This window comes from Amblyomma mixtum, chromosome 8 (genome assembly GCF_055824585.1).
Source record: "Amblyomma mixtum isolate Tamu chromosome 8, ASM5582458v1, whole genome shotgun sequence".
NCBI classification, from domain to species: Eukaryota; Metazoa; Arthropoda; class Arachnida; order Ixodida; family Ixodidae; genus Amblyomma; species Amblyomma mixtum.
The window spans coordinates 728,705-753,422 of record NC_143019.1 but is presented as its reverse complement, the minus strand read 5'-3'; the positions used below and the strand labels follow the sequence as shown (position 1 = coordinate 753,422).

Below are 24,718 nucleotides of genomic sequence, written 5' to 3'. Positions count from 1 at the left end.
ACCCCGAACTTGGCACTGTGATCAGTACTGTATTTCCACGATTGCAAGCCGACGCCTCCCCAACCCCACAATCTTTATTTTAACAAAGTTCTTGCTTAACTTACTAGTCCTCACTAGTGCTGCTGCCGTCGGAGATGCTGCTGACCCACAGCATGCACAACGACATCGCGTGGAACAGCCGCACACAGTTTTCAGGGATGCTCACTTTAAACGTCCGTTTGGAAAGCTTCGTCAGCCGGAAACCTTCCCGACTTAGGACCCCGAAAACCGCGGCGATACGAGTCGCATACGAAAATTTAGGCACGGCACAGTCGCAACTGCTGCACTTCTCGTCCACATTGAATTTCCGGCCTGCCGCATGCTTGCCGTGCTCGAGATTTAACTCCCAGCCGTGTAGCTATTATGGCGCTTGTCCGTCGTGCTAAAGTAGCAACGCTCGGCGACAGCGCGAGAAAGCCACAACTACGATGAACTAACACGACAGAAACCGGCTCCTTGACAGCCATAAAAAAACTGGAGCTGGTGATGCTGATGTCGATATGGATAGCGAAAGCTCGCGGCTGCTCGTGGCGGACGAAAAAGTTGATGATGGTGATAAGCTTGACCTTGGACGCTATCCGTGGGCGGCACCTAGAAGCTCCTGTGCGCGTGTGTGGCCTCCGCGACCAAGTGCGCGTTGCTCGCAGCCGGAGCTGATCGCGGAGGCCACGGCGCGCGTATTTCGAAGGCCATTCCCGCGTGGATTGTGGAAAGTTTGGGTGCGGCCCTTACACGGATATTTTTTTTTAAATTATTTCCTTCGGGAAAACAGGATGCGACCCGTACACGGGTGCGTTTATGCGGTATGTTGAATTTTGCGAGTCGAAAAATTTCCGGAGATTTTACCCCGCGTAATAGGCGCACCCCTAACTTTGAGCCGGATTTTCTGGAAAAAAAGTGCGCCTATTATGCGAGTAAATACGGTATTTTTTTTTCATGAACCCTAGCAAATATCTTCAGAACAATTGCAGTCCTTTTAATTCTGGCCTGTGAGGTCCGTGATCAATATTTATGCAATTTTTAGACTAGTTGCAAACAAAATTGCTCTCAGTCACATTTAAATGTCGCCAGACTGCTCCAAAAGTGCTCTGAAATATCCTGAAAATTGCTCCAAAGCTGCTCTAAAATTGGACTTTTGCTGCTCCAAAATAAGATTCTTGCTGCTTCCGTGCCTGCTCCAAAAAGCTGGAGCCTGCTTTCACCCCTGCGATATTTTGAAATCCGCTGACTACTGTGCTTGTCAAACTGTCGTCTTTTCAGAGTGAGGTTGCACGCCTCGGAGTGAGAATGTTTTTTCCCCTTCCTTCCACTCTTGCTGTTTTCGCAGTTCATGGACGTCCTAAAGAGGATCGAGAACAGCATCACCCTCGAGGACCTCGTCAAAATTTTCAACGAGCAGGGTCTGTCTGACTACATTGTCGTGTATATGAGGTACGTGTGCTAAGGCTGTTGCATTGTTGCATTTTTGAGTTGCTGTATTTGATGTTATGCGATGTGATGTTACGGTGCCAGTCAAGTTTTTCTCGTAAAACATCAGATGGCTGGATTGGGCTTGTCAGATGCCCGTTGATGGCTGCGAGTAATGATGGCACGTTGGCTGATGATCGTATGATGACCGCTCGTCCGACGACATGTTGCCGGTTGGGGCAGCAGTTCCAACTTCTTGACGTACAAAACTAGTTTATTGAAGACGAGACCAAAAATGCAAGTAGTAGGAGAAAAGGCTTATGTTAAAAATGAGACTGAGACTCTGCGCGCTTCCTTTTTTCGCTGTTTGTTTGCAACGGGTTTTAATCCCTTCGATAATTGGGCGGAGCTCTAGTAAATCTGCTCTCGCCCAATTTCGGCCAATACCTCTGCAGTGGCACTTTACATACAAGTGGGCAGAGCCCAGTGCTCGCCAGAGCCCGACTCGGCGGACCGCGCACTTTTCCTGGAACACGCAACCTATCGAGGTGCCAGCAAAGCCGAACTCCACTGCTTAGCTCGACAGTTGGGTGGTTTCAGAAGTCGCCGACCTTATTGACCCCCTCCCTCCCTTGAGAGCTCGTCTCTTGCCAATGGGAAACGGTCGCCGACCCTCTTCAACCCTGACAAGGCTGTTCGTGGTCTAGCTCCCCGTTTCCCGCGGCCTTGGACAGCGTCCGAAGCGCGCGACGCGCTGTCACCATTCCTAACCCCTCCAGACTTTCCAACGGACACGGCAGTTGCTGGCAAAAGGGGGGGGAAGGAGCTACTGGCGCCGTAGGCTTCTAGCTTAACAGTGCCCTTGCACCAGCTTGGTCTCATAGTTAGTTTGCCGTCAACTTTTTTTTGTTTCTTTGTTTATTTGGATTTTTTGTGAAGGAAAAAAAAAAGGTGAACATGCTGGTTAGAACTAAGCAACAGACTGTTGCTTAGTCTGAATTAACTAGATGGGGTATCATTACAAAGCACATTTGGGTTATGACACGGAGTCCCCGATGGAATGAATGACTGCGGACGCGGGACCTGGGTGTGGGGTGAGGGCAGGCATTCCAAACTTCCGTGCAGTGGTGTGCTGCTTGGCTGTAGCGTTTTCTGGGGGTGTATGGGAGCATCAGAACGCAAGTGGCTTTTTATATTCTGGGTAACGAATGAGCTGGAGGACCTGGATCACTGAAGATGAGGTGAAAGGAAGAGGAAAAATCCGCCAGATGTGTACGCATGTGGTTATTCCAGTTTCTGTGACTGCTGTTGGGAAGTGTTGATGCCAGTGTCAGTGTTTAGCACCTCTGGGAAGGGGGGGGATGGAGTTTATCGCACGTGTGACGCAATAGACGACTGTGGGAAAGTGTGCAGAGCACAGATGACAGAGTGCCGCGTGACTTTGCAGTAAACTCATTGTGCACAGCTGTCGTCATGAAAACCAACTGAGCCACGCCTCGCTTGTGAATTGGCTTCGGAAACCTACTGGAGACTAGGGGTGTGGAAGAAAAAGAGGCAAGGGGGGCAGTAATTGGTGGACAACGTTCGGCACTGACCGACCCATTCAAGCGGCGCGCATGGCTCGATGGGCGACCCTCGCGTTGCCTGATGCGCTGATAGTCGAGAAAGCTCCCACTGGATAGATGCAAGGCGTGCGATATGCTCTGGCAGCATTCTGTCTCCCTGTTTGGGAGCCATTCTTTGAAAGCAGTGTCCCACGTATCACTTGCCCGCTTGCTAATGCTGAAGGTTTCGGCACCCTTGAACATAGGTTGCGGTGATTCTTTCATCTTCATCTCGATTTTATTCCTTGGGAAGAAAAGCACACTGGAATACAAACGCATGCCGGCAGTAACATGCTTGCTTGTTTGTACTCAGTGATGAAAACAAAGCGCGTCAGTGAGCATGAACGGATGAGCGCGCTATTGAGGGCGTGTTTTATTTCTCCTCTGGGAATAAGCCAGGTGAAGGCGTAACACTGCCGGTTGCCCACAAAGCATACGTCAGTTTTTTTGAGGCGATTCAATAATTCGAACATCGGATAATTCAAACTTTTTTCCCGGTTCCTTAAGTTGGAATTAACGAGCTTTTACTGTACATGCTAGCTTGCAGTGCATGTGCAAAATAGTGCTCACAGCCGTTGCACGCGCAGAGCTGCATGCAGTCCCGTGCTCTGTTCATAAATCTTCTGATGGTTGCAATTGTAAATAATTTGCCTGCTAATTGGAAGCCACAGTTCCTGCCAGAAAATGGACCGGAATTCGTTAAATTTGTGCTGGAAAATGGCGCGTGAATATCAGCTCCGCGGTGCTGCGCCACATTGCCGTGACTTCTAAAATAATGGGAGCGAGGCTGTCGCAAACCATCCTCGCAAGCAATATGGTTCGACCGCTGAGTCAGACATTCGCGAGTCAAATATTCAGCTGTGCACTTCCTCTGGCACTGGCACGAGGTGAACAGTTGTCGTGGATCGAAGCTAAATTCGCTGTTCTGGCGGTTCTGCACACTGTGGGCAGATCTATTACTAGAGACATTTAGTATAGCGTATGAGCGCTTACGTACGTTATACGCAAGCATATAGTGGGACGTTTGGGTGGAAATCGCATGAGCAGTTTTAGTTCATCGTATGCCAACCCGAGCGCAACGATAGTGCAGGCCGCAGTGGTGCCGGTGTTAAAATGTAAAAATATTTTGTGACATTTTTCGCATTAGCCAAGGTTGTCCAAGTCTTATCGCTTAGGTAGCCAGTTCCGAGGCCAGTTCAGTAAAGCCAGGGCCTAATTTCTTTTAGGTATCTAAACCGAGCAAGGTTTTCAATAACATCATGTTAAGTTCTCAGGGTGTCTACCAACCGGGAAAACCGTGAAAACCGGGAATTATCATGGAATTTGGACAATCTGGAAAAACTCAGGGGATTTGTGCTTATATCAGGGAAAAATAGCTGCATTTCTACATAAAAAGAATTAAAGGCGCGATAATGCTGCCTCGTGTAAACGATGCGGACTGGCATTGCACGGATTGTCCACTGCGGCGTTACGCGTACTCTCCTCAGCGAGCGCCGGCCTCCAACGTTTTGCCGTCAAGTGGAGCATCCCAGCAAGGCGGCAAAAAGCTTCGCGGCGCCAGCGGCACTTCGAATTTTGAAGCGTACTTTCCGGTGCTTCTCCGGCGCTGTGGTTCGCGCGTGCGCTGTTCGACGGCCAGCGGCCTCCCCTTGTTTTCCGGTGTTTCTGAGTGAACTCTTCCTCCCTGCGCGTCTCTCTGATGGAAGCGTCCATTTCTGCCGCAGGGGGTGCACACACGCGATGCAGGCAGCGCAGCTTTGGGAGAGGGGGAATAGTTTCCCGCCTTCTCGCGATCTGGCGACGCTGGCGAAGCAACGAAGTCTGTCCGTACTTAGCTGCGCCGTTTTGAACCGACTTAGTTTTAATGACTGCTGTTTTAATGACTTCTCGGCCACGTCGTATTTTCCGACCTGCCACACGCTAGCCGTGTTCGAGAGCAAACTCCCAGCCGTGTAGCTGTTAAGGTGCTTGGCCGTCGAGCTAAAACAGCAACGCCCCGCGGCTAAGCCATAAACCACGATGAACTATCGCGCTACCGCAGATCCCGGCACTTGACAGCAACAAAAAAAAAACAAAACAAAAAAAACGAGCTAGAGATGCTGATGGCGATATGGATAGCGAAAGCTCGCGGCGGAGGAAAACGTTGATGATGATGATAAGCTCTACCTCGGGCGCCCTCCGTGGGTGGCGTCTGGAAGCTCCTGTGCGCGTGTGTGGCCTCCACGATCAAGCGCCCGGTGCGCTCAGCCGGAGCCGATCGCAGAGGTCTCGGCGCATGCATTCCGAAGGCTATTCCCGCGTGGGTCGTAGAATGTTTCGGTGCGGCCCTTCCACATATCTTCTTTTTGTAATATTTTCTTCGGGAAAACGGGGTGCGGCCCATGCACGAGTGCGTTTACGCGGTGTGTTCAATTTTGAGTCGAAAAATTTCCGGAAATTTTACCCCGCTAATAGGCGCACCCCGAACTTTGAGCCGAATTTTCTGGAAAAAAAGTGCACCTATTATGCTAGTAAATACGGTTAAAAGCTACTCCTTACTATTCAAATAAGACTAAATCGTTTTTTTTATTTTTTAACATGCTTACTGAAGAGTGATACCGTCAGGCGGCTTTGTGTCAGGCTGTTTTTGCATAAACCAAAGTAATGTGTCACTCAGGGAATTTAACAAATGCACTCAGGGAAAACCTGGAAAACTCAGGGAATTTGGAAACGTCAACTTGGTAGACACCCTGGTTCTTTCGGACTCCTCTGCCTACCGCCGCAAGGCTATGACTACCTTGGCGTAAAAATCCAAATCAAGCCAATCCACAGTCGGCGGTGTTTGGTTAGGGTTAGGAACGGCGGAATCGTTGCACAGAATCCAAAATAAGGCAAGTTTATCCCTCATTCGTTCCGCTGTTGGCGAGAGGAGGCAGAGCGAATATCATGTGTTCCATTTAAGGGCAATGAATATGCCTAAAAACCCAATAACATTGGCAATTTCTCTCCGAAGCGGGGGGCTTGGACACCATCATGTTGACAACGCTATTTTTCCTGGCGTACACAAGAGCATGCACGCTAAATTCGAAAAAGAGCATACATAACGCGAACGTGCATAAGACCTCGGTTTGAAATAGCGTTTGGTGCATGCGCAGTACGAATGACGCTATTTTATAGTGTTCGCTATGCCTTTGTGTATGTCTACGTACGCTATACTAAAACTCTCTACTTTGCAAAAACAAAAAGTGTATTTTGAAATTGAGCAGCGCTGATAATGGCTCGAGGATATTACCGTATTTACTCGCGTAATAGGCGCACTCGCATAATAGGCGCACCCCTAGTTAGGGCGCGAAAAATCAGGTTTTTTAATTTCCGCGCATAATAGGCGCACCCCGAACTCTGCACTGTGATCAATACTGTATTTACACGATTGCAAGCCGACGCCTCGCCACCCCCCGCTTCCCAATCTTTATTTTAACAAAGTTTTTGCTGAACTGACTACTAGTCCCTACTAGTGCTGCTGCCGTCGCAGCTGCTGCGGACCCACAGCACGTACAACGACATCGCGTAGAACAGCCGCACGCAGTTTTCAGGGATGCTCACTTTAAACGTCTGTTTGAAAAGCTTCATCTCCAGCCGGAAACGTTCCCGACTTAGGCCCACGAAAACCTCGGCGCTTGGAGTCGCGTACGAAAATTTAAACATACTTGAAGGAATTGTTGAGCGCTAAAAAACCACGGAAAAAGGACGAACACACGGGACGCCGCAGTCGCAACTGCCGCACTTCTCGGCCACGTCGTATTTTCCGACCTGCCGCATGCTTGCTGTGTTCGAGAGCAAACTCCCAGCCGTGTAGCTGTTAAGGTGCTTGCCCGTCGAGCTAAAACAGCAACGCTCCGCGGCAAAGCCATAAACCACGATAACTATCGCACTACCGCAAATCCCAGCACTTGACAGCAACAACAACAACAACAAAAAAAACGAGCTGCAGATGCTGATGGCGATATAGATAGCGAAAGCTCGCGGCGGAGGAAAACGATGATGATGATGGATGGATGGATAGGAGCGCCCCCTTTGAAACGGGGTGGTGGCAATTGCCACCATGCTCAGCTTTTCTTTATTATTTTTTTGTTTACTGTGTTGGCAATTCTCATTAAGATTCTCCATCACCTTTGCTTACGGTTTCCTACAATTCTAACCTTATGCCACATCTCTGCTTTTCAGCCACCAATCCTCCAATCGCTTTTTGCTGACTTCCACTGCAGATTTATTTACATGACCATTGCTACCTTTAAACCCTAGGGCCTCCGGAAGAGTGACTGCGCCTGCATCGACCTCCAGATGGATACCATCACATTTGATTATGAGGTGTTCAATTGTTTCCACAGATCTACCACACACTGCACATGTGTCACCTTCTTCGTTAAATTTCTTTTTGTAGCTGCGCGTTCTAAGACACCCTGATCTAGCTTCAAAAAGTAGGGCACTGCCTCTTGAGTTATCATAGAAAAATTCTTTACTGATATGCCTTTTCCAGAATCGATATAGTTCTACACTATGTTTCTTTTCCATTGAATTCATCCAATTTTTAACTTCCGCGTTTCTAACCTGTCGTTTAATGCTCTTTCTTTCTCCGTCCTCATGACCGGCATACTTACTGGTTAGTTTTCTAGTTCTTTTCCGCCACTGTGAGTCAACGTTTTTTCTGTATAAATATTTAAATACCTTAGCTGCCCATCTGTTATCGTCCAATTTCCTGAGGCGTTCTTCATAGAGTATTTTACTCTTAGCTTCCCGTGCCTCGAACGATGCCCAGCCCATACCCCCCTTGTACTGCCTCGTTTGTGGTTTTGCCGTGGGCACCTAGTGCTAATCTTCCAACAGCTCTCTGATTTACGTCTAATCTCGACTGAACTTCTGCCCTTAAGCACAGAACCGCATTGCCGAAAGTAAGTCGCGGCACCATTATTCCTTTCCAAATACCTCTTAGTACTTCATATTTGTTGTACCCCCATAATGCCCTATGTTTCATTATCCCGGCGTCTCTTCGTCCTTTTGCCCTAAGAGCCTGTTCATGCTTTTCCGTGTATATCTGCCCTTCGTTTAGCCATATCCCGAAGTATTTGTATTCGGCCACTTTGGGTATTTCGTGGCCTTGTATTTTAAGCACCTGATCAGTTGTATCGTTAAAAATCATCACACCTGATTTAGTTGCGCTAAAACTGAATCCTAGAGCGTCTCCTTCGTCTCCACAGCAATTAACCAAAGTTTCTAAATCTTCCTGGCTATCTGCTAACAGTACAATATCGTCCACATACATTAAACCCGGGAGTCGCTGCTCAACTACATTTCCGCCTAATCTGTACGATAGATTATAACCCAGATTACTTTCTTCTAGCCTTCTTTCCATATTTATCACGTAAAGCATGAACAGCAGTGGTGATATAGGACAACCTTGCCTTAATCCTTTGTGCACCCCCACAGTTGTGGTACTTTTTTTCCCTTCCCATGTAATTTCAACTTCATTATCTCGGTAGATTTCCTGTAGAAAATCAATTACCTCATCACCAATACCTAAATCTGATGAGCTTGGCCTTGGGCGCCCTCCGTGGGCGGGGTCTGAAAGCTCCTGTGCACGTGTGTGGCCTCCGCGATCAAGCGCCCGTTGCACGCAGCCGGAGCCGATCGCGGAGGCCTCGGCGCGTGCATTCCGAAGGCTATTCCCGCGTGTGTCTCGGAAACTTTCGGTGCGGCTCTTACACGGATCTTTTTTTTTTAACATTTTCTTCGCGAAAACGGGGTGCGGCCCGTACACGAGTGCGTTTACGCGGTGTGTTCAATTTTGCGAATCGAAAAATTTCCGGAAATTTTACCCCGCGTAATAGGCGCACCCCGAACTTTGAGCCGGATTTTCTGGCAAAAAAGTGCGCCTATTATGCGAGTAAATACGGTAGTAGCAAAAAAAGTTCACTTGTTTCAAAGGCGTAATTTTCGCATATCAGAGAAGCAGCCCACAGTCAACTGTTTCGCACATTATTTTGCAGCTTTTCTGTGAAATACATAAATGCGCCATGCTTATCCTTCGTAGCACTGATGCCATATTTGGAAAAGAGTGATCTCTGGAAGCAAACCATGAGCCGAAGCCTGTGCTCGAAGCTTCTACCTGATTGCGGCAAGCCACCTCACACTATATCCTTGGCTGGCTGGAATGCGGATTCGCTGCAATTCCTGGACTTATGCCTTGAATTCCAACCCGGACACTTATGTTGGAGGTACGAGCCTAGGGCGAAGAAACAGTTTCTCCCTTTTTCATCAAGCCATTCAAAGACCGTGAAAAGGTCAATATCGAGTGCTGCTCTCTTGTCAGCTCTGAAGAAATCGTGTGAGCATCAGATGGAGACAAGTTTTCGGCGGCAGATTGATAGGCTAAAAAATGCGGACTACCCCGTTCCGATGCTCAGCAGCGTAGCTGAAAGCTTGCTGCGGAAAGTCAAAGGAGTGCAAGGAAGGAAAGGTGGACCGGAAGAAGGCAATGAGAGGGAGAAATTAGCAGTGGTTCCTTATGTTCATGGATTGACCCACAACCTCATGAAGATTGGCAAGAGGCACGGGGTCCGGGTTGTTTGCTCTGCACCGAACAAGGCAATGAGCATGTGTGCTCGAGTCAACAGGCAAAAGAAGCAGCAATGCCAGGTCGCACACCGAACAAGATTCAGCGAGTGTGTTAAAGGTGTGGTTTATAATATCCTTCTGGCTTGTGGCAAACAATATATAGGGCAGACGGGAAGGTGCCTTAATGATAGGATAAGGGAACATGCATCATCGCTATCAGGTGCCCCAAGCAGCAATCTAGCCTTGCATTGCAGAGATTGTAAAGAAAACAAAAAAGGAAAAAAAGTGCGCAAGTGTGAGCCCAAGTTGCATGAAGTTCAAGTCATGAAAAGGTATGCAGACCAAGTGACACGTGAGATCCTTGAGGCATTGGCGATACGGGAAACAGGACAGCGGTGCGTTAGTACACCATCAATCTCTCTATCAAGAAATTTCCTTCTTGAACGAACCCCACGGGAGATAAAAGCAAGATCTTTTTGACAAGGAAACAAAAAGCGCGGGTTTTCCAATAAAATTTAGTTGACAGTCAGCTTCGTCTACGTTCTATGTGTTCCTTTCTGTGTCTGCGTTTTGTTATTTCGGCTGTTCCCACCAAGAAGTATGAACCAACTAGCTCAGTTTTCTACTCTTTTAATGAAATACATGTTCCCTAGAGATTTCTTAGTTTTTTTCAAGACCAAGCTCCCCCCTTATGCCAGCCTTCAAAGAATGCCGCCCCGCAGTCACCCTTCTGTCTTTTAATTCTCCCCCACGCCGTTGTGCACCTCTCCAGGATTGCGTGGGACGCCATTTTTTGGTGCACGAATGGATGTCACGGGGGAGATGCGTTGGAGATGTCTCTACTTTAGGAAGTTCGAGGGGCTTTATGGATGATCTGTGCCCAGCACCCCCCACCACCCCACACACACAGAGAGCTGTGAGCGGTGGCGATGTGGGCGACCGATGGGCTGAGGCGAGCATTCTTCCACACTGCAGCTGGGTGCAGTCCTCACCTGTCTTAGTTTTTTGATGCGTGATTGTGTTTGATGCTGCAATATTGAAATCAGGAGTAAAGATATAGTAGCAACGACACGGGTGTGATTCAAATTGTCTCGTTTACTTTAGCATCTGTCACTGATAGGTTGGCTCTTCCGCGCTGGGGCTGCACTGTGTAGCTGCATTGCTGCTCCGTTTAGGCTTGGTGAAGTCGAGCGGCGCCTTTCCTGGCAACAGGTCTTGATGCGTGGCATTTGAATGATTAATACCATCATTACGGAGGCAGTCAACTGCTCTTTGAATGACAGTTGCTGCAGTGGCTTAGCAGGACCCCCCAACCGCAGGATGGCGAGGATGCTTTGCAGGCTATACTGTCATGCCCGGGATCTCTGGATCATGTGGCATTCATGCAATTTGTAAATGAACATGTGCTTGTAGATTGGTATTCCTCATGCTAAGCATTCATTCCATGCTTTAGTTCATTCAGATGCAATTTCTGCGCAAGTTTAGCACTTTTGCTCACGCTGCACCGGAATATTGCTCGGGAGCCGAGGCAACCTATTAGAGGCATGTTTGGCTTTGCCACTTTGGCTGCACTGTTTCTGATGCTGCTTTGTGTGCTTGCACCTTATGGGATATTTGGTTGGTGCAAATTGTAGGTTAGGGTAAACATTAACCCTTTCAGGCACCATTTTTTGTTTTGACTGAAATCAATTATTAGTTCACCTAAGTCGTATACTGAGGCCTCAAGAAAGGGAATTTCTTAGTTTTCATGTGTGAAAGACCAGCAGGTAAGTTTTGACAATGATGTGGAGAATTCCGTACAAAGTGTCAGATTTGTTAGAAATAGTAACATCGAAATGTTCTCATGTGTCAGGTAAACACCCTAGGGATTAGCGGACAAAGTGCTACCTAGCGCACTCTTATGTGAAATATTATTTACTGCATTCGCTACGTGGTTCAAAAAAGCAACTTATTTGCAATAAGAAGGGTGCTCAATTTGACTGAAACAATGAAATCACTGTTAAGTGCTACAGTTTCTCAGAAAAAGCTGTAAGTTTGCTGCTTACACACTTGTGTACAACGCCACTGCGATGGCTCAGTGGTTATCATGCTCGGCTGCTGACCCGAAAGACGCGGGTTCGATCCCAGCCGCGGCAGTCGATTTTTGATGGCGGCGAAATGCTAGAGGCCCGTGTGCTGTGCGATGTCAGTGCACGTTAAAGATCCCCAGGTGGTCGAAATTTCCGGAGCACTTCACTACGGCGTCCCTCATAGCCTTAGTCGCTTTGGGACGTTGAACCACCACAAACCAACAATTGTGTACAAAGTGCGTGGAAGGGTTAACCGAAAGAGCGATCTTTAATGCAGTCTGAGGTCATGCAGCAGTGTGACTTCGTTGAAACTGCATGTCCATCATTGGCCATATTTTCTTGTCCTGTTCAACTGAGACCCCCTGGTCCTCAGTTGTGCCGAATTGATGTTCAAGATGCAGTGGCAGTTTGTGCTGCCCTGTGACACCCGCTGGGCCGTTCAGCTGACGAGGTGTTGTTGAATGTGCCTCGATAACGGGGCACCAGGCACTCTTGTCCTCGCACCCGTACGAACCTGTGTTGTGCCAATTGTGCCCGCAGGTTACTGACATCGGGCCAGCTGCAGAAAGAGGAGGAGTTCTTTTCGAGCTTCATTGATGGGCAGCGGACAGTCCAGGAGTTCTGCAAGCAGGCGAGTGTCCCTCTCCCCCGCCTGGGAAACGCTAGGCTGTTATTTAATGGTCTTTCAGCTGACGAGCCTTGGCGTGTGAGACACAGCATTTGGGAACGTCGGGTGCACTGCAGACCCCGAAATGTACTTCCCCATTCGTGCCGGTTTGAATTTAGCTTGTAGTTGCGTAACAGGCCCGGCAAATCATTCATAGAGAGGTAGTGCACCGAAAGTCAGTGTTGGGCGGTGCATCGTTAATCCTTTGAAGCTTGGCGTCTACGACTATGCACGCGACTGAGTTCAAAATTTTTTTACAGGGCGTTGTCTAGTGCTGCTTTCACGATGTCAGGGATGCCGGCTGCATTTGGAATCCCCGCTGGACAGAATAGCAGTGCCGTTTCTTGTCTAGATAAAGGAATGAGATGGATGTTGCGGAGTTCTTGGCGTATCTAGGATGTGCTGTCGCTTCTTTCTTCTCTCACACAGTGGAATACTGTAGCTAAGTTTTCGTTGCGGACACAGCTTTGGATGATGAGTGGAGTAATTGAGCATGGATTAGACAGGTAGAGCAGAACGGTGGGGCTAAAGGTTAACATGCAGAAAATCAAAGTACACTCAAATCTCGTTATAGCGAAACGGTTTATAACGAAATAATGGATATAACGAAAGAATCGCAATTCCCCTTGAAAGTCCCCATAGAAACCCATGTGTTTAAAATTTCGTTTTAACGAAAAAAAATTTCACCGATCAACGAATATAACGAGCAGTTGTTATTCCAAAATGCCAACTAACCGGCCAGTTTGCACACAACATACAGATTTGGGAAATTGCACGACGCGTTACGGACCTCCGATGCGGCAGTTCGAATCTCCCGCGCCGGCCCCTCACCATCCAGCAATGCTCCAAGCCAAGCCAGGCTGGCCAAGCAGCCACAAGCGGTCGGTTTCACCCTTACCATCTGGGATTGTCCCAAGTCAAGTTTAGCGAAGCCAAGCCTCGCAGTCCATTGTGTTCTGTGCCGCGCGCCATCGCAAGCTTCGTTCCGTACCAGCGCTGTGCGTGTAGGGGTTGTAGGCCTAGCTTTACGGGCGTGGTCAGTCCGTCAGTGTGCTTATTTTCGACATGTCGCCAGTTTCACGACACAAAAATGAGTAGCGGCAGTAGCAGCTTGAAGCGAAAACGAAAGGTTATCGACCTGGAGCAGAAGGCAGCTATAATTAGGGCTGTTGCGACGGGCACGAAGAAAACACAAGTGGCCAAGGAGTTCGGCATCGCGCTGAGCACGCTTTCTACGATCATCGGCAACAAAGACGCTGTCGCACGTGGTGCGAAAGGCAGCCGCAAGAAACTGCGTCCTCCTGCCTTTGAGGCCGTGGAAGAGGTGCTGTTCAAATTGTTTTTTGGACGCAAGGGCTACTAATTTGCCCGTCAGTGGGGCATTACTCCAGAGAAAAGTGAGAGGCTTTGCCTGCATCACGGGCTGCGACAGTTTCGTTGCAAGCGATGGCTGGCTGCGCCGCTTCTTCGGCGGCCACGAAGATGGTCTCGACATAGCTGCTGCTGCCGAGAAGGCCGTGCTTCGGTTGAGAAAGACGCAGCAGCGAAGCATCACCGATTTTTTTGCACCATCGACGTGAAAGGTTCGACATGAATAGCGGCAATAAAGTCACTTCTAAATGCCTTTATCACTGTATGCGATATCGGCAAGCAATAGCACTTGCCGCGGATGCAGCCACTCGGCCGCGACGGGAACTCGTACCTCGGCTATGGCTTACTTGTAGTAAGTGCAACCTCGTATGCAATAATTAACCGCGTAATTATGAATCAGTGACTATAACGAACTAATGATTATAACGAAAGAATTTCGGCGCCCTTTCGACTTCGTTATAACGAGATTTAAGTAATATTCTACAGTCTAGCAAGAGAACAGTTCACTATCGATGGCGCGGTACTGGACATTGTTAGGGAATATGTCTATTTAGGGCTGGTAGTGACAGCTGATCTGGATCATGAGAGGGAAATAACTAGAAGAATATGAATGGGGTGGAGCACACGTGGCAGGTTCTCTCAGATCATGAATGGCAGTTTGCCAATATCCCTCGAGAGAAAAGTATACAACAGCTGTATCTTACCGGTACGCACCTATGGGGCAGAAACATGGAGGCTAACGAAGAGGGTTCAGCGTAAGTTGAAGACAATGCTGCGAGCTATGGAAAAAACGATAGGTGTAACGTTGATAGATTAAAAGAGGGCAGAGTGGTTGAGGGAACAAACGCGGGGTAATGACATCCTAGTCTAAATCAAGAGGAAGAAGTGGGCTTGGGCAGGGCATGTAATGGGAAGGCAAGATAACCGCTGGCCCTTAACGGTAACGAAGCGGATTCTAAGAGAAAGGCGGATGAGATTAAGAAGTTTGCGGGTATACAATGGCTGCAACTGGCAAATGACGGTTAATTGGAGAGGTATAGGAGAGACCTTTGCCCAGCAGTGGGCGTAGTCAGGCTGATGATAATGATGAATTCAGCATAAATTGGTTTGACACAATAGGGCTCCAATACCGCAAGCATTATTCATGAAGGAGCGTGCCGTGCATGACTAATTAGTTTGAGCCATTTATGGTGGTTTTATAAAGTGGGGGTTTGTAAACTTGTGCACAAATTTCCTAAATTTTCATGTTAGTTGAGCATAATGTGCTTCTAAAACGGTTCTAACCTTGTCTCATGCAATAACAAGCAGGAAATTTGCAAAATTAACTGGCTGGTGTGCCTTGTAGGTAAGCATTGCATTATCCCAAGTTTTTCTGCATTGGAATTAGGCTGTTGATGTGTGTAAACGATGTGGTCCGATGCATGAGACAAACACCATGTTTTTCTTCTGCCTGCGGTGCTTTTAAGCTACCAGATTAAAAGGCCGAGAAACTGTCGCATCATTAAGGCAACGCTGGAGTGTACAGTTAGTTCTTGTCCTCTTAATTCTTTTGCTTTGAAGTCTTGTGTAATGACGTTTAAAAAAATGCCGCCACCGTCTGGAAGACAAAGTAACGAGCGTTAGCTGTTCGGTTGTGCGCTCTATCGTCCATGTGTTGTATTGCCACGTGAGAAGGCTACTTTTCCATACCTTACGGCAAGCGGGCGTCTTACCGCCTTGAGGTCGGATATTTTTTACCAGTTTGGGCCGAAAAAGTTTTTCAGATTCTTTGGAGGGCTATTTTTCCTTAACTCAAGGCGGTAGGTGCCCAGCTGCCATGAGGTATGATGTGAGCTGCCGAGTGCTGACGACATGGCCGCCATGTTAAGCCTAACCATAAGCAGATATTAACGTGATTAGACAATATTGGTGTTTAACATGTCCTCCTCACCGAGCCCGTTACGAATATCCATTAGTTAGATCATGACGGTATCGGTTAGTTAATTATAAGCACTTAGATATAAGCATGACCACAACTAAATATTAACTTCGTTAGTTAATTTTGGTGTGTAACCTGTTCTACTCATAAAGAGGATTCGAATATCTAATTCGTTTTATGATGCCTCATTAATTACTGAGTTAAAAGCGATTAAACATAGTCTTGTGACCAGTTAATTATGACGTCACAGAATCAGTGATGTCATCAATTACCAATTCGATATACTAATGACGTCACCAATCAGTCATCAATTGGGTTGCTGTATTGATTTACTGTGGGGGTCGCCATCTTAATTTCACACCGATGGGAGGTGGCAGCAGACCCCAAGAAACCAAGAAATGTGATGAATAAGAGCTAATTCTCTTAAAACTGGCCCCAGGGTTGGTAAACGCCAAAGCTGGTTGCTTGTCGTCTTTGCACAATTTTCGGCAAGAAAGGACAACCACAACTTTTTTTTTATGCACCTCAAGGGGGTACACTGTCTTAGACCTGGCCTAATGAAACTGTACCGCCTTGCTCAGTTTTTTATGCTGATTTCAACAATGGAACTGCCTTTCTCATAAATTGGTCAGTTCCCAGGATAATTAATTTTAATTAGTCATTCATTAGCACCTCGGTGCAAGGAAAACTGCTGTATAAAAAATCATTTTAATCCATGGCTATATAGTATGGTGAGTAAAGAGGGCAATAATCGAAACCATTTTTCCATTTTACCCTCATTAGTAATTTTACAGCACTTGAAATATCAATGCTCAAGGTGTGAATGTAATGCATCAATAAACGTGAAATTATAAATTTTTGAAGTGTGATTGAAGAAATCTGCTCCGATTATTGCACACACTGTGCCTTCATCTTCCCTTAGCAAATGATGACGTCTCTGTTGAGATACCGAGATATTGATGTTGAGATATCGACATACAAAGACAGCCAGATGTCCGAAATTTTCATGCCATTAAATTGTCTGCTCCTGCATAAATTCAGCCTACACGTTGACCTGAATTTAATGTTGTGGTCAAAATGTTGATTTCTTGAAGGAAAAAAACTGGTACAGTTGGAAAATAATAGCTGGAGATTCCACGAATGTCACTTTTTGTAAACAGATTTTTTTGGTCATTTTTTGGTCTCAAAGACCAGTGTCCCCCCCTTAAATACTTCAAAAGATCGGCTGTTACCACCCCAGAATTTTCACTGCAGTTATGCTTTAGTCTTTGTGCTGTTGGCTGCCAACTTTTACGATCATAGAAGACAGTTGGGCTAGTTGGTGTGAAACTTCAACTGACGTTTTAATGCACACATAACAGATTTTTACACTTGTATTCGGCGCATGCTCAGGAGACTGTACCCCCGCCCCCTTCTCTTTATCACGAAGCAGGTTGTCGTAACAAAGAGTAAACATTTAAACCAAATTGACGGGCAAGCTTTTTGACAGATAGATTATCTCTTTTTTCGTGAGGGCTACTGAGGGTGTGCTCACGCACTTGTCCCCTGCCTTATCAATGCAAAATGCTTCAAATATGTCCCTGTCACCCTGCCTATGAAGCCGCCTCAGCACTCTCGTGTGGCTAGAAAGTGGAACTAGCGTGCTGTCCCGTCGGTTCCTTTTGTCGCTGTCCTTGTGCTTTCCACGCTAGTTACAATGTCGCAGTCACCAACTTTTACGGCGACAGCGTTTAAGGCCTCTCCTGGGTTTGTGGCTTCGGCGACGTTGCTGTTGGTGTCGCTCATTTCTAAAAAAAAAAAAAAATGTCCGACTGCAGGAGGTGGAACCCATGTACAAGGAGAGCGACCACATCCACGTGATCTCGCTGACCCGTCACGTGGGCGTTGGTGTGCGCATCCAGTACATGGACCGTGGTGTGGGTGGCAAGGTCAACGCCCACGACTTCCCCGAAGACCGAGAGCCCCGCATCCACCTTCTGTACAGGCCAGGTCACTACGACATCCTCTACCAGTGAATGCGGTGTGAACAGGGAAGGGGGGAACGACCGCCCCCACCCCAGTAACCTGATTTTTTTTTTTTTTATGTGGGATGGTGGGAGAAAAAAATTCAGACTGAAAGCATGCTCCACAGTGTCACCACCTGCAATGCAAGTTGGTTGGCTACGAGCACATCGTGAATTTCAGGTGTAAACATCCTTTTTTTTTTTTTTTTGCTGTGTGTGTACAAATCTTTTGTGGGTTCTTGTGGACATTTGGAGGAGCATCTCGAGGCTGTCTTTTTTTTCAAGTTGACTGATAGACTTGTGCATGAAGGACCGTTGGAGCTAGAGGCGACGGGCTTTGCTGCAAAATGGATCAAGTGTGCTGCGGTCTGGAACTTTGTCGCTGTAGTCGCATTAACCTCTCCTGCAAAGTTTGGAAGTGTTTTGGGTCGCAGTTCGCTGTCCTTGCCTCACAGTCCTTTGCGCATGACAACAGTCTTGGAGCCCTCTAAGAAGAGGAGGCAGTCGGTGTGATTGACTGCCCATTTTGGCGGCATTTTCAAATTTCCCAAGGAAAAAGAAAAATGGAGCTGACCGTGAAGAAGCAATGCAAGTCACGCCTCCGACGTAGCGGGGAAACGTCGGATCATCTACCATGCATGGTTCCTTCGTTGCATCTCACCATTGTTTGTGCATTTGGTCTTTCAAAAGCATTTGCTGTCTTTCCATTTACCACTTTTTTTTTTCCATTGAGGGGCTTGATTGAGATTTCTTCTGAGGTGATGTCATGTGCAAGGATGGCTTAACCACAGTTTGTTCACTCTGGGAAAATGAAGATGGATGATTCCAAAGTTTTGTTGGATGGCTCAACCACCACTTCCCAGCAGAGCCTTCCCAGATTTGTTAATCCAGAATTGGAGTTTTGGGTTGACCGAAGCCACTGTTGAAGGTGACCAAACAACTTTTCAGAGATGTCCATCAGGGAATCGGGTTTCACAGTGTACGGAAAAAAGGCCCCGAGCAGCAAAAATTCACTACTGCATTTGAGTTTTGTTCTTTGGGAGTTTGGACATCGCTAGCAACAGTGACTGTACGAGTAATTTCTGAAAACATGGTTATCATTTAGAGACCTTAGTGGCTATCCGAAATTTATAGTTTTAAGGCCATCCTTACATTGGCACATTGTGCAGGGCTTGTGCCATTGATTTCTTCCATGTTAAGCACGGCTGTGGTCACATTGGCAGCACATTTGGAGAAAAAACATACAGTTTTGGTTGTTTGGGTTGTACAGTTTGCATACGGAGCTTGAATGGTACTCTCCAAGTACCAATGCAGTCGCACTGCAGTTAAACCACGCTGTAGTGCTGTGGACAGAAACGAGGCCTTGCTAGTTCAGCCCCAGTTTACCAGAGAGAGACTTGTTTCAGGTTGATATGTTTCAAAGCTTTCAAAATTTGCCTCCTTGCAAGTCCAGCTTTTGTGTTTTTCTAAGTTTCGAGAGAAATAAAGTTGGGCAGCCTTGATAACACGTGTGCAGTGAGTTCATTCTTTCTAGCAGCATGCCCAAAGGGACGAATCAGTGACAGAAGCGCGAGATTGTTCATGAAGTGTCATGAGATTGTTGGAATCGTGTGGTGGAATATCAGAAAAAACAAGGATTCAAAATTTTAATTTGGCCTTGAAAATTTCAAAAGCTGAAGGACTATCTTGTGAAGCCCTGCAACAGTGAAACTTTACTATAACAAACACGGATATTACTAACTATCGGCTCTACCAAACTCTTCATAAATATGACTCATGCAACTTCTACTTTATACAGGGTGTCCCAGCTAAATGTAACCAAGCTTGTAAAAAGATGTTCTCCAGCGCAATGAGACCAACTGAGGGTTGTTGACAGTCGGGTGTCCTAGTCTGCGGTAGTTTTTCATTATACTAAAGTAATTAATTAGCAGAGACTAATTAGCTAACTTTTTAATTATTGCCTTCAGGAAGAAAGTGTCACTGCGGGAGTACTAGTAGATCCCATAGAAAAATAACCGTTTGCCGTGTTTGCAACCAAGTACCACTGATACAGCTTCTTTTATTTGCCTTAAAAAAAGCTGGCGAAATACAAAAAGAACCACGTGATAGGGAAGCAGTTTCAGCGCTCCCAAACGACCGGTCAAGCAGCGACATCCGCTTATGTTTGAAACGCTGTCCCGAACAGGGTTCGGCGTTTTGAGGTGATGGCGAGATATGCTCCGAAAACTGCTTATGCGTCATAGAAAGTAAGCGGGCGCTGCTTTTCAAGGAAGTGAAGCGCGGCTCTCATGGAGTGCTTTTTCACGTGAAACCTCGCCTCGAGTGATCGGCATGTGGCGGTGCCGCCGACCTTGCACCGTCACGCGCTGAAGAAGCGGTCGCCCTAGCGCCCATGCGAGAGTTGCTGGCGTATATCTCGCAACCATCGCAAAACGCCGAACCCCTTTCGGACAGCGTTGCAAAGATAAGCGAATGTTGTTGCTTGACCGGTCGTCTGGGAGCGCTGAAACTGCTTCCCTATCACGTGGTTCTTTTTGTATTTTGCGGGCTTTCTTTTAAGGCAAATAAAAGAAGCTGTATCAGTGGTACTTGGTTGCGAATACGGCAAACGGTTATTTTTCTATGGGATCTATAACTCCTGCATTGACACTTTCATCCTGAAGGCAATAATTAAAAAGTTGGCTAACTAGTCCCTGCTAATTAATTACGTTTGCATAATAAAAATATCCTGCAGACTAGGACACGCAACTGGCAACAACCCTCAGTTGGTCTCACTGGGGCTAGGGCACTTCGTCTTTTTTAAAAGCTTGGTTACATTTAGCTGGGACACCCTGTATATAGAATGTGGTTCGCCATGAAACACTCCCGAGCACCACCGTTCGGATAGCAGGCTTCGCCGCACTGCACAAGTGACTGGTGGTGATGCGGCAAACATTCAAGGTAAGGTTTGCGCTTCCTTTTGCACCAAAAACATGTCCAATAGTATTAGGCCGGTTATCTGTGCTGCTTGGGTCACGTGACATGGCGCACAGAGGCCAAGTTGGGCCACGTTCAATGTCGACGAGCCATCAAAATTGGCGGGACAGTATTGACAAGCATGTGCCGGGATGTATGCAATTTCTGCTTCCCATTGCAACAGGCAGGACTTAAACAATGCAAGCACCACAGATAATTGGCCCACTATTAGGAACATATTGTTATGCGGCGGCCAGCCAAACAATGAGATGTGGTGAACCATGGCTATGAGATGATTTAATGGCCGCTGGCCTAGCGCAGGCGCTCCGTCCCGCGCCACTGCCAGCTTCGTCTTCGTCACACTACCCGGGGCCTCCGAGCGATCGTCCCGATCGGTGACGAACAGACGGCGAAATGGCGATGGTCTTGAGTGAAGGATCGAACAATATGTAGAAGATGGTGCAGTGCTGGCCGCCACGATGAGAGAATGAGTCCCGGTCCACGAAGCATCCGGGCCGTAGGGTGCCAGGAGGGGTGCCACCAAATGTTACGCGGCGGCCAGCCGAACAATGAGACGTGAACCATGGCTATGAGATGATTTAATGGCCGCTGGCCTAGCGCAGGCGCTTCGTCCCGCGCCACTGCCAGCTTCGTCTTCGTCACAATATTGTTAGCGGGCGCCATTTTCATGTTCTCTATTTGTTTCTGCGAGGACCGTTTTTTACGAGCGACGTGGTGCATGTCTTCCCCCCCCCCCCCCCCGTGCGAGAGTCTGTGGGCGGCAGCTGCGGCGGTGCGCGCTGTGCCCCGAAGCAGTGTTCCGTTTCGGAGGGGCGGCCAAGGCTCGGACGCGGGACCGCTCCCACCCCCGGCGTTTCTTGGAAGAGAGGCTCTCGCACATATTCTTCTGTTCTCTGTATGTTTACGTGTTTTCTGAGCGTATTTGTGTGTTTGTAACTGTGAGAGTGTCAACTTTGACACAGAGCAGATCCCCCTTTGTGCGGCCCAGAAAAAGAGCGGGAAACGAGCAAGACAGGTTTTTGTGCGGTCAGTGTGTGTCCGAGCGTGTGCGCGAGCAGTTCGTTGAGCGGAACAATGTTCTTGGTGTATAAGTAGGGCTTTGTACAGTCAGGCCGGAATGAAACGCGAGCAGAGCGTGTCAAGAAAACAAAATATTTTACCTGCCTACTTTTAGCTGAAGTGTACAACTAGCCTGATTCATGTGTCTGGGTAAAGGGCCTACTGAAAGGCACAATAGAAAATAGGTTGTAAAGGAATATCTCGCTGCAAAGCAGAAATGGATGACATGCGTGTTCGCGTTTCATTCCGGCCTGACTACATTGTGTATATATTAAACTTGTACATTCTTAAGCGTAATTTAAAGTCCGTCTTTCTATCTACATATATAAATATTCCTTCATTCTATATTAGCCGAATAAGCTAACAACATTGGCAAAGGCCAGTCTTACAAAACACCAGAGAGACCATTTGCAATATTGGGCTAGTCAGGAACATGTTGGCAAAGGCCAGTCTTGCAAAACACCAGATCTTTCATTTGCACTATTGGGCTGGTCAGGAACATGGCAAAGGCCAGTCTTACAAAACACCAGAGACCATTCTTTTGCACTATTGGGCTGGTCAGGAGCATTTTGGCAAAGGCCAGTTTTACAAAACACCGGAGAGACCATCCATTTGCAATATTGGGCTGATTGCCTGGGCTGGTCAGGAACATTTTGGCAAAGGCCAGTCTTACAAAACACCAGAGAGGCCATCCATTTGCAATATTGGGCTGATCACCTGGGCTGCTCAGGAACGTATTGGCAAAGGCCAGTCTTACAAAACACCAGAGAGACGATCCGTTTGCAATATTGAGCCGATTACCTGGGCTGGTCAGGAACATATTGGCAATGGCCAGTCTTACAAAACACCAGATAGACTACGCATTTTCAATATTGGGCTGATCACCTGGGCTGATTGGGAACACTTTGGCAAAGGCCAGTCTTACAAAACACCAGAGAGGCCATCCGTTTGCAATATTCGGCCAATCACCTGTGCTGCTCATGAACATACACAAAACACCAGAAAGGACAACCATTTGCAATATTGGGCCAATCACCTGTGCTGCTCATGAACAAATTGGCAAAGGCCAGTCTTACAAAACACCAGAAAGGACAACCATTTGCAATATTGGGCCGATCACCTGGGCTGCTCACGAATGTATTGGCAAAGGCTAGTTTTAGAAAACACCAGATAGACCATCCATTTGCAATATTGGGCTGATCACCTTGGCTGGTCGGGAACATTTTGGCAAATGCCAGTCTTACAAATTACCACACCCCATCCATTTGAAATATTGGGCCGATCACCTGGTCTGGTAAGGAACATTTTGGCAAAGGCCAGTCTTACAAAACACCAGAGAGACCATCCATTTGCAATATTGGGCCGATCACCTGGGCTGGTCAGGAATATTTTGGCAAAGGCCAGTCTTACAAAACACCAGAGAGACCATCCATTTGCAATATTGGGCCAATCACCTGTGCGGCTCACGAATGTATTGGCAAAGGCCAGTCTTACAAAGCACCAGAGAGACCATCCATTTGCAATATTGGGCCAATCACCTGGGCTGGTCAGGAACATATTGGCAAATGCCAGTCTTACAAAACACCAGAGAGATCATCCATTTTCAATATTGGGCTGATCGGGAACATTTTGGCGAAGGCCAGTCTTTGTGTCGCTTCGGGATGTACCCCACAATTTACGAACTTTCATACCTTTTCTAGTCTGCAAAGCTTTCATGCGGACTGCGTTGGAGCTGCACGGGTTTCTTGACGCGTGGTAGCAGCTGAGCTGCCGTTGCCCGCGAGCAAAGTACATCGCATTTTAGTCGGTGCGGTAAAATTAGCACAGGCGGCAGGTTGAGTTCTTCCTCTACAAATTCGTCTGTGTACTTACCAGTGCTTCATAACCTTAGCTAGTCACGCAATCTGCTTTTTTGTGGGTACAAGTTCCTGCCAGAACTACTTTTGTTGTATGTTTGCTGCGGTTTACGGCATAATTTCTGTAGAAATTGGCATACTAAACCACTCTCTGAAGGAAGTGAATTTCGATTCGGCTGTAATGCAAAATGCAACTGCACGACAAATCTGTCGCATTTTCAGCACTGCTGTTTTCTTTCTGCCTGCACGAATTATGTCTCAGCAAGCATGCACCAAGACTGTGTGGTTGAAAACATCTACTAATGTGCGTCAAAGGCCTCAATGGGAAGTGACACAGCAACTATGCCAATGACAGACGCCTTATTGCACACAGAATTAACTGAGCATAAATATGGATTGTAATTCATCTCTGAGCTTGCTTGGAGGTGCGGGACATAACGTGCCATTTATATATCTGTTACAGCTCTGAATTTTCAGGGTTCATGTTCTTGATTTCCCAATGTTGGTTGTACATTATGCGTATGAACAAGAAAGTGCTGAAATGTATGCTTTGTTTAATGGCGTCTCTTGGAACGTTCAACAACTCCACAAAGTAAAATTAATGTTGTTTCCCATCAAGGCAGAGGAGTCCGTGTAGCCATTTTGCTGTCGTGTAGTTTATGCTGACAGCTCAGTCGAAGGAGAACCCCCCAACCCGTGTAACATATCCTTAATGGTTGGCACGTATTCAGCTGTTGATGCATATGTAGAGAAATGTGGAAATGCGTTGCATGTAAAGCATTCAAGGTAACATAGTTAAGTATTAACACTAACAGCTAAGCAAAAGGCGAATTGCCTTCTGTTTTTCTTGATGAAAACCTGTGCGCTCGTGTTGTTAGTGTCTTCTTGTGTCCTGTCCTACTCTGCGCTATATTCTCTCGCTATGAAAACCTTAAGTCAAAGAAAGGCACCAAAGCCTGCTGCCCAGCTTCGCTACAGGCACGACAACAAAAACAAAGTGTCAGGCACAAGGATAAGACGGAGAGTGTAGCTCTTGACACCGGCAGCTTTATTACTCAACTGTGAAAGGAGCAAATTTTTCCGCTGCTAATGGTAAACTTTTCTTGTTGTGTGGGTAATAACATCTGAAATAACCTTTTTCTTGCAAAAAGAATTGCA

The 24,718-nt window shown here is 47.1% G+C and overlaps 1 protein-coding gene across 1 annotated transcript in view; it reads left to right on the top strand.

Annotated features, from left to right (window-relative positions):
- Window positions 1–19,174, top strand: part of LOC149331105 (ubiquitin thioesterase OTUB1) — a 45,711-nt gene extending 26,537 nt beyond the window's left edge. The window contains exons 6-8 of the mRNA XM_089556329.1: window positions 1,367–1,470; window positions 12,251–12,341; window positions 17,484–19,174. Of these exons, the coding sequence (XP_089412455.1) occupies window positions 1,367–1,470; window positions 12,251–12,341; window positions 17,484–17,681 (393 nt within the window). The 3' untranslated portion in view covers window positions 17,682–19,174. The remainder of the gene's footprint in view (window positions 1–1,366; window positions 1,471–12,250; window positions 12,342–17,483) is intronic.
- The last annotated feature ends 5,544 nt before the right edge of the window (window positions 19,175–24,718 follow it).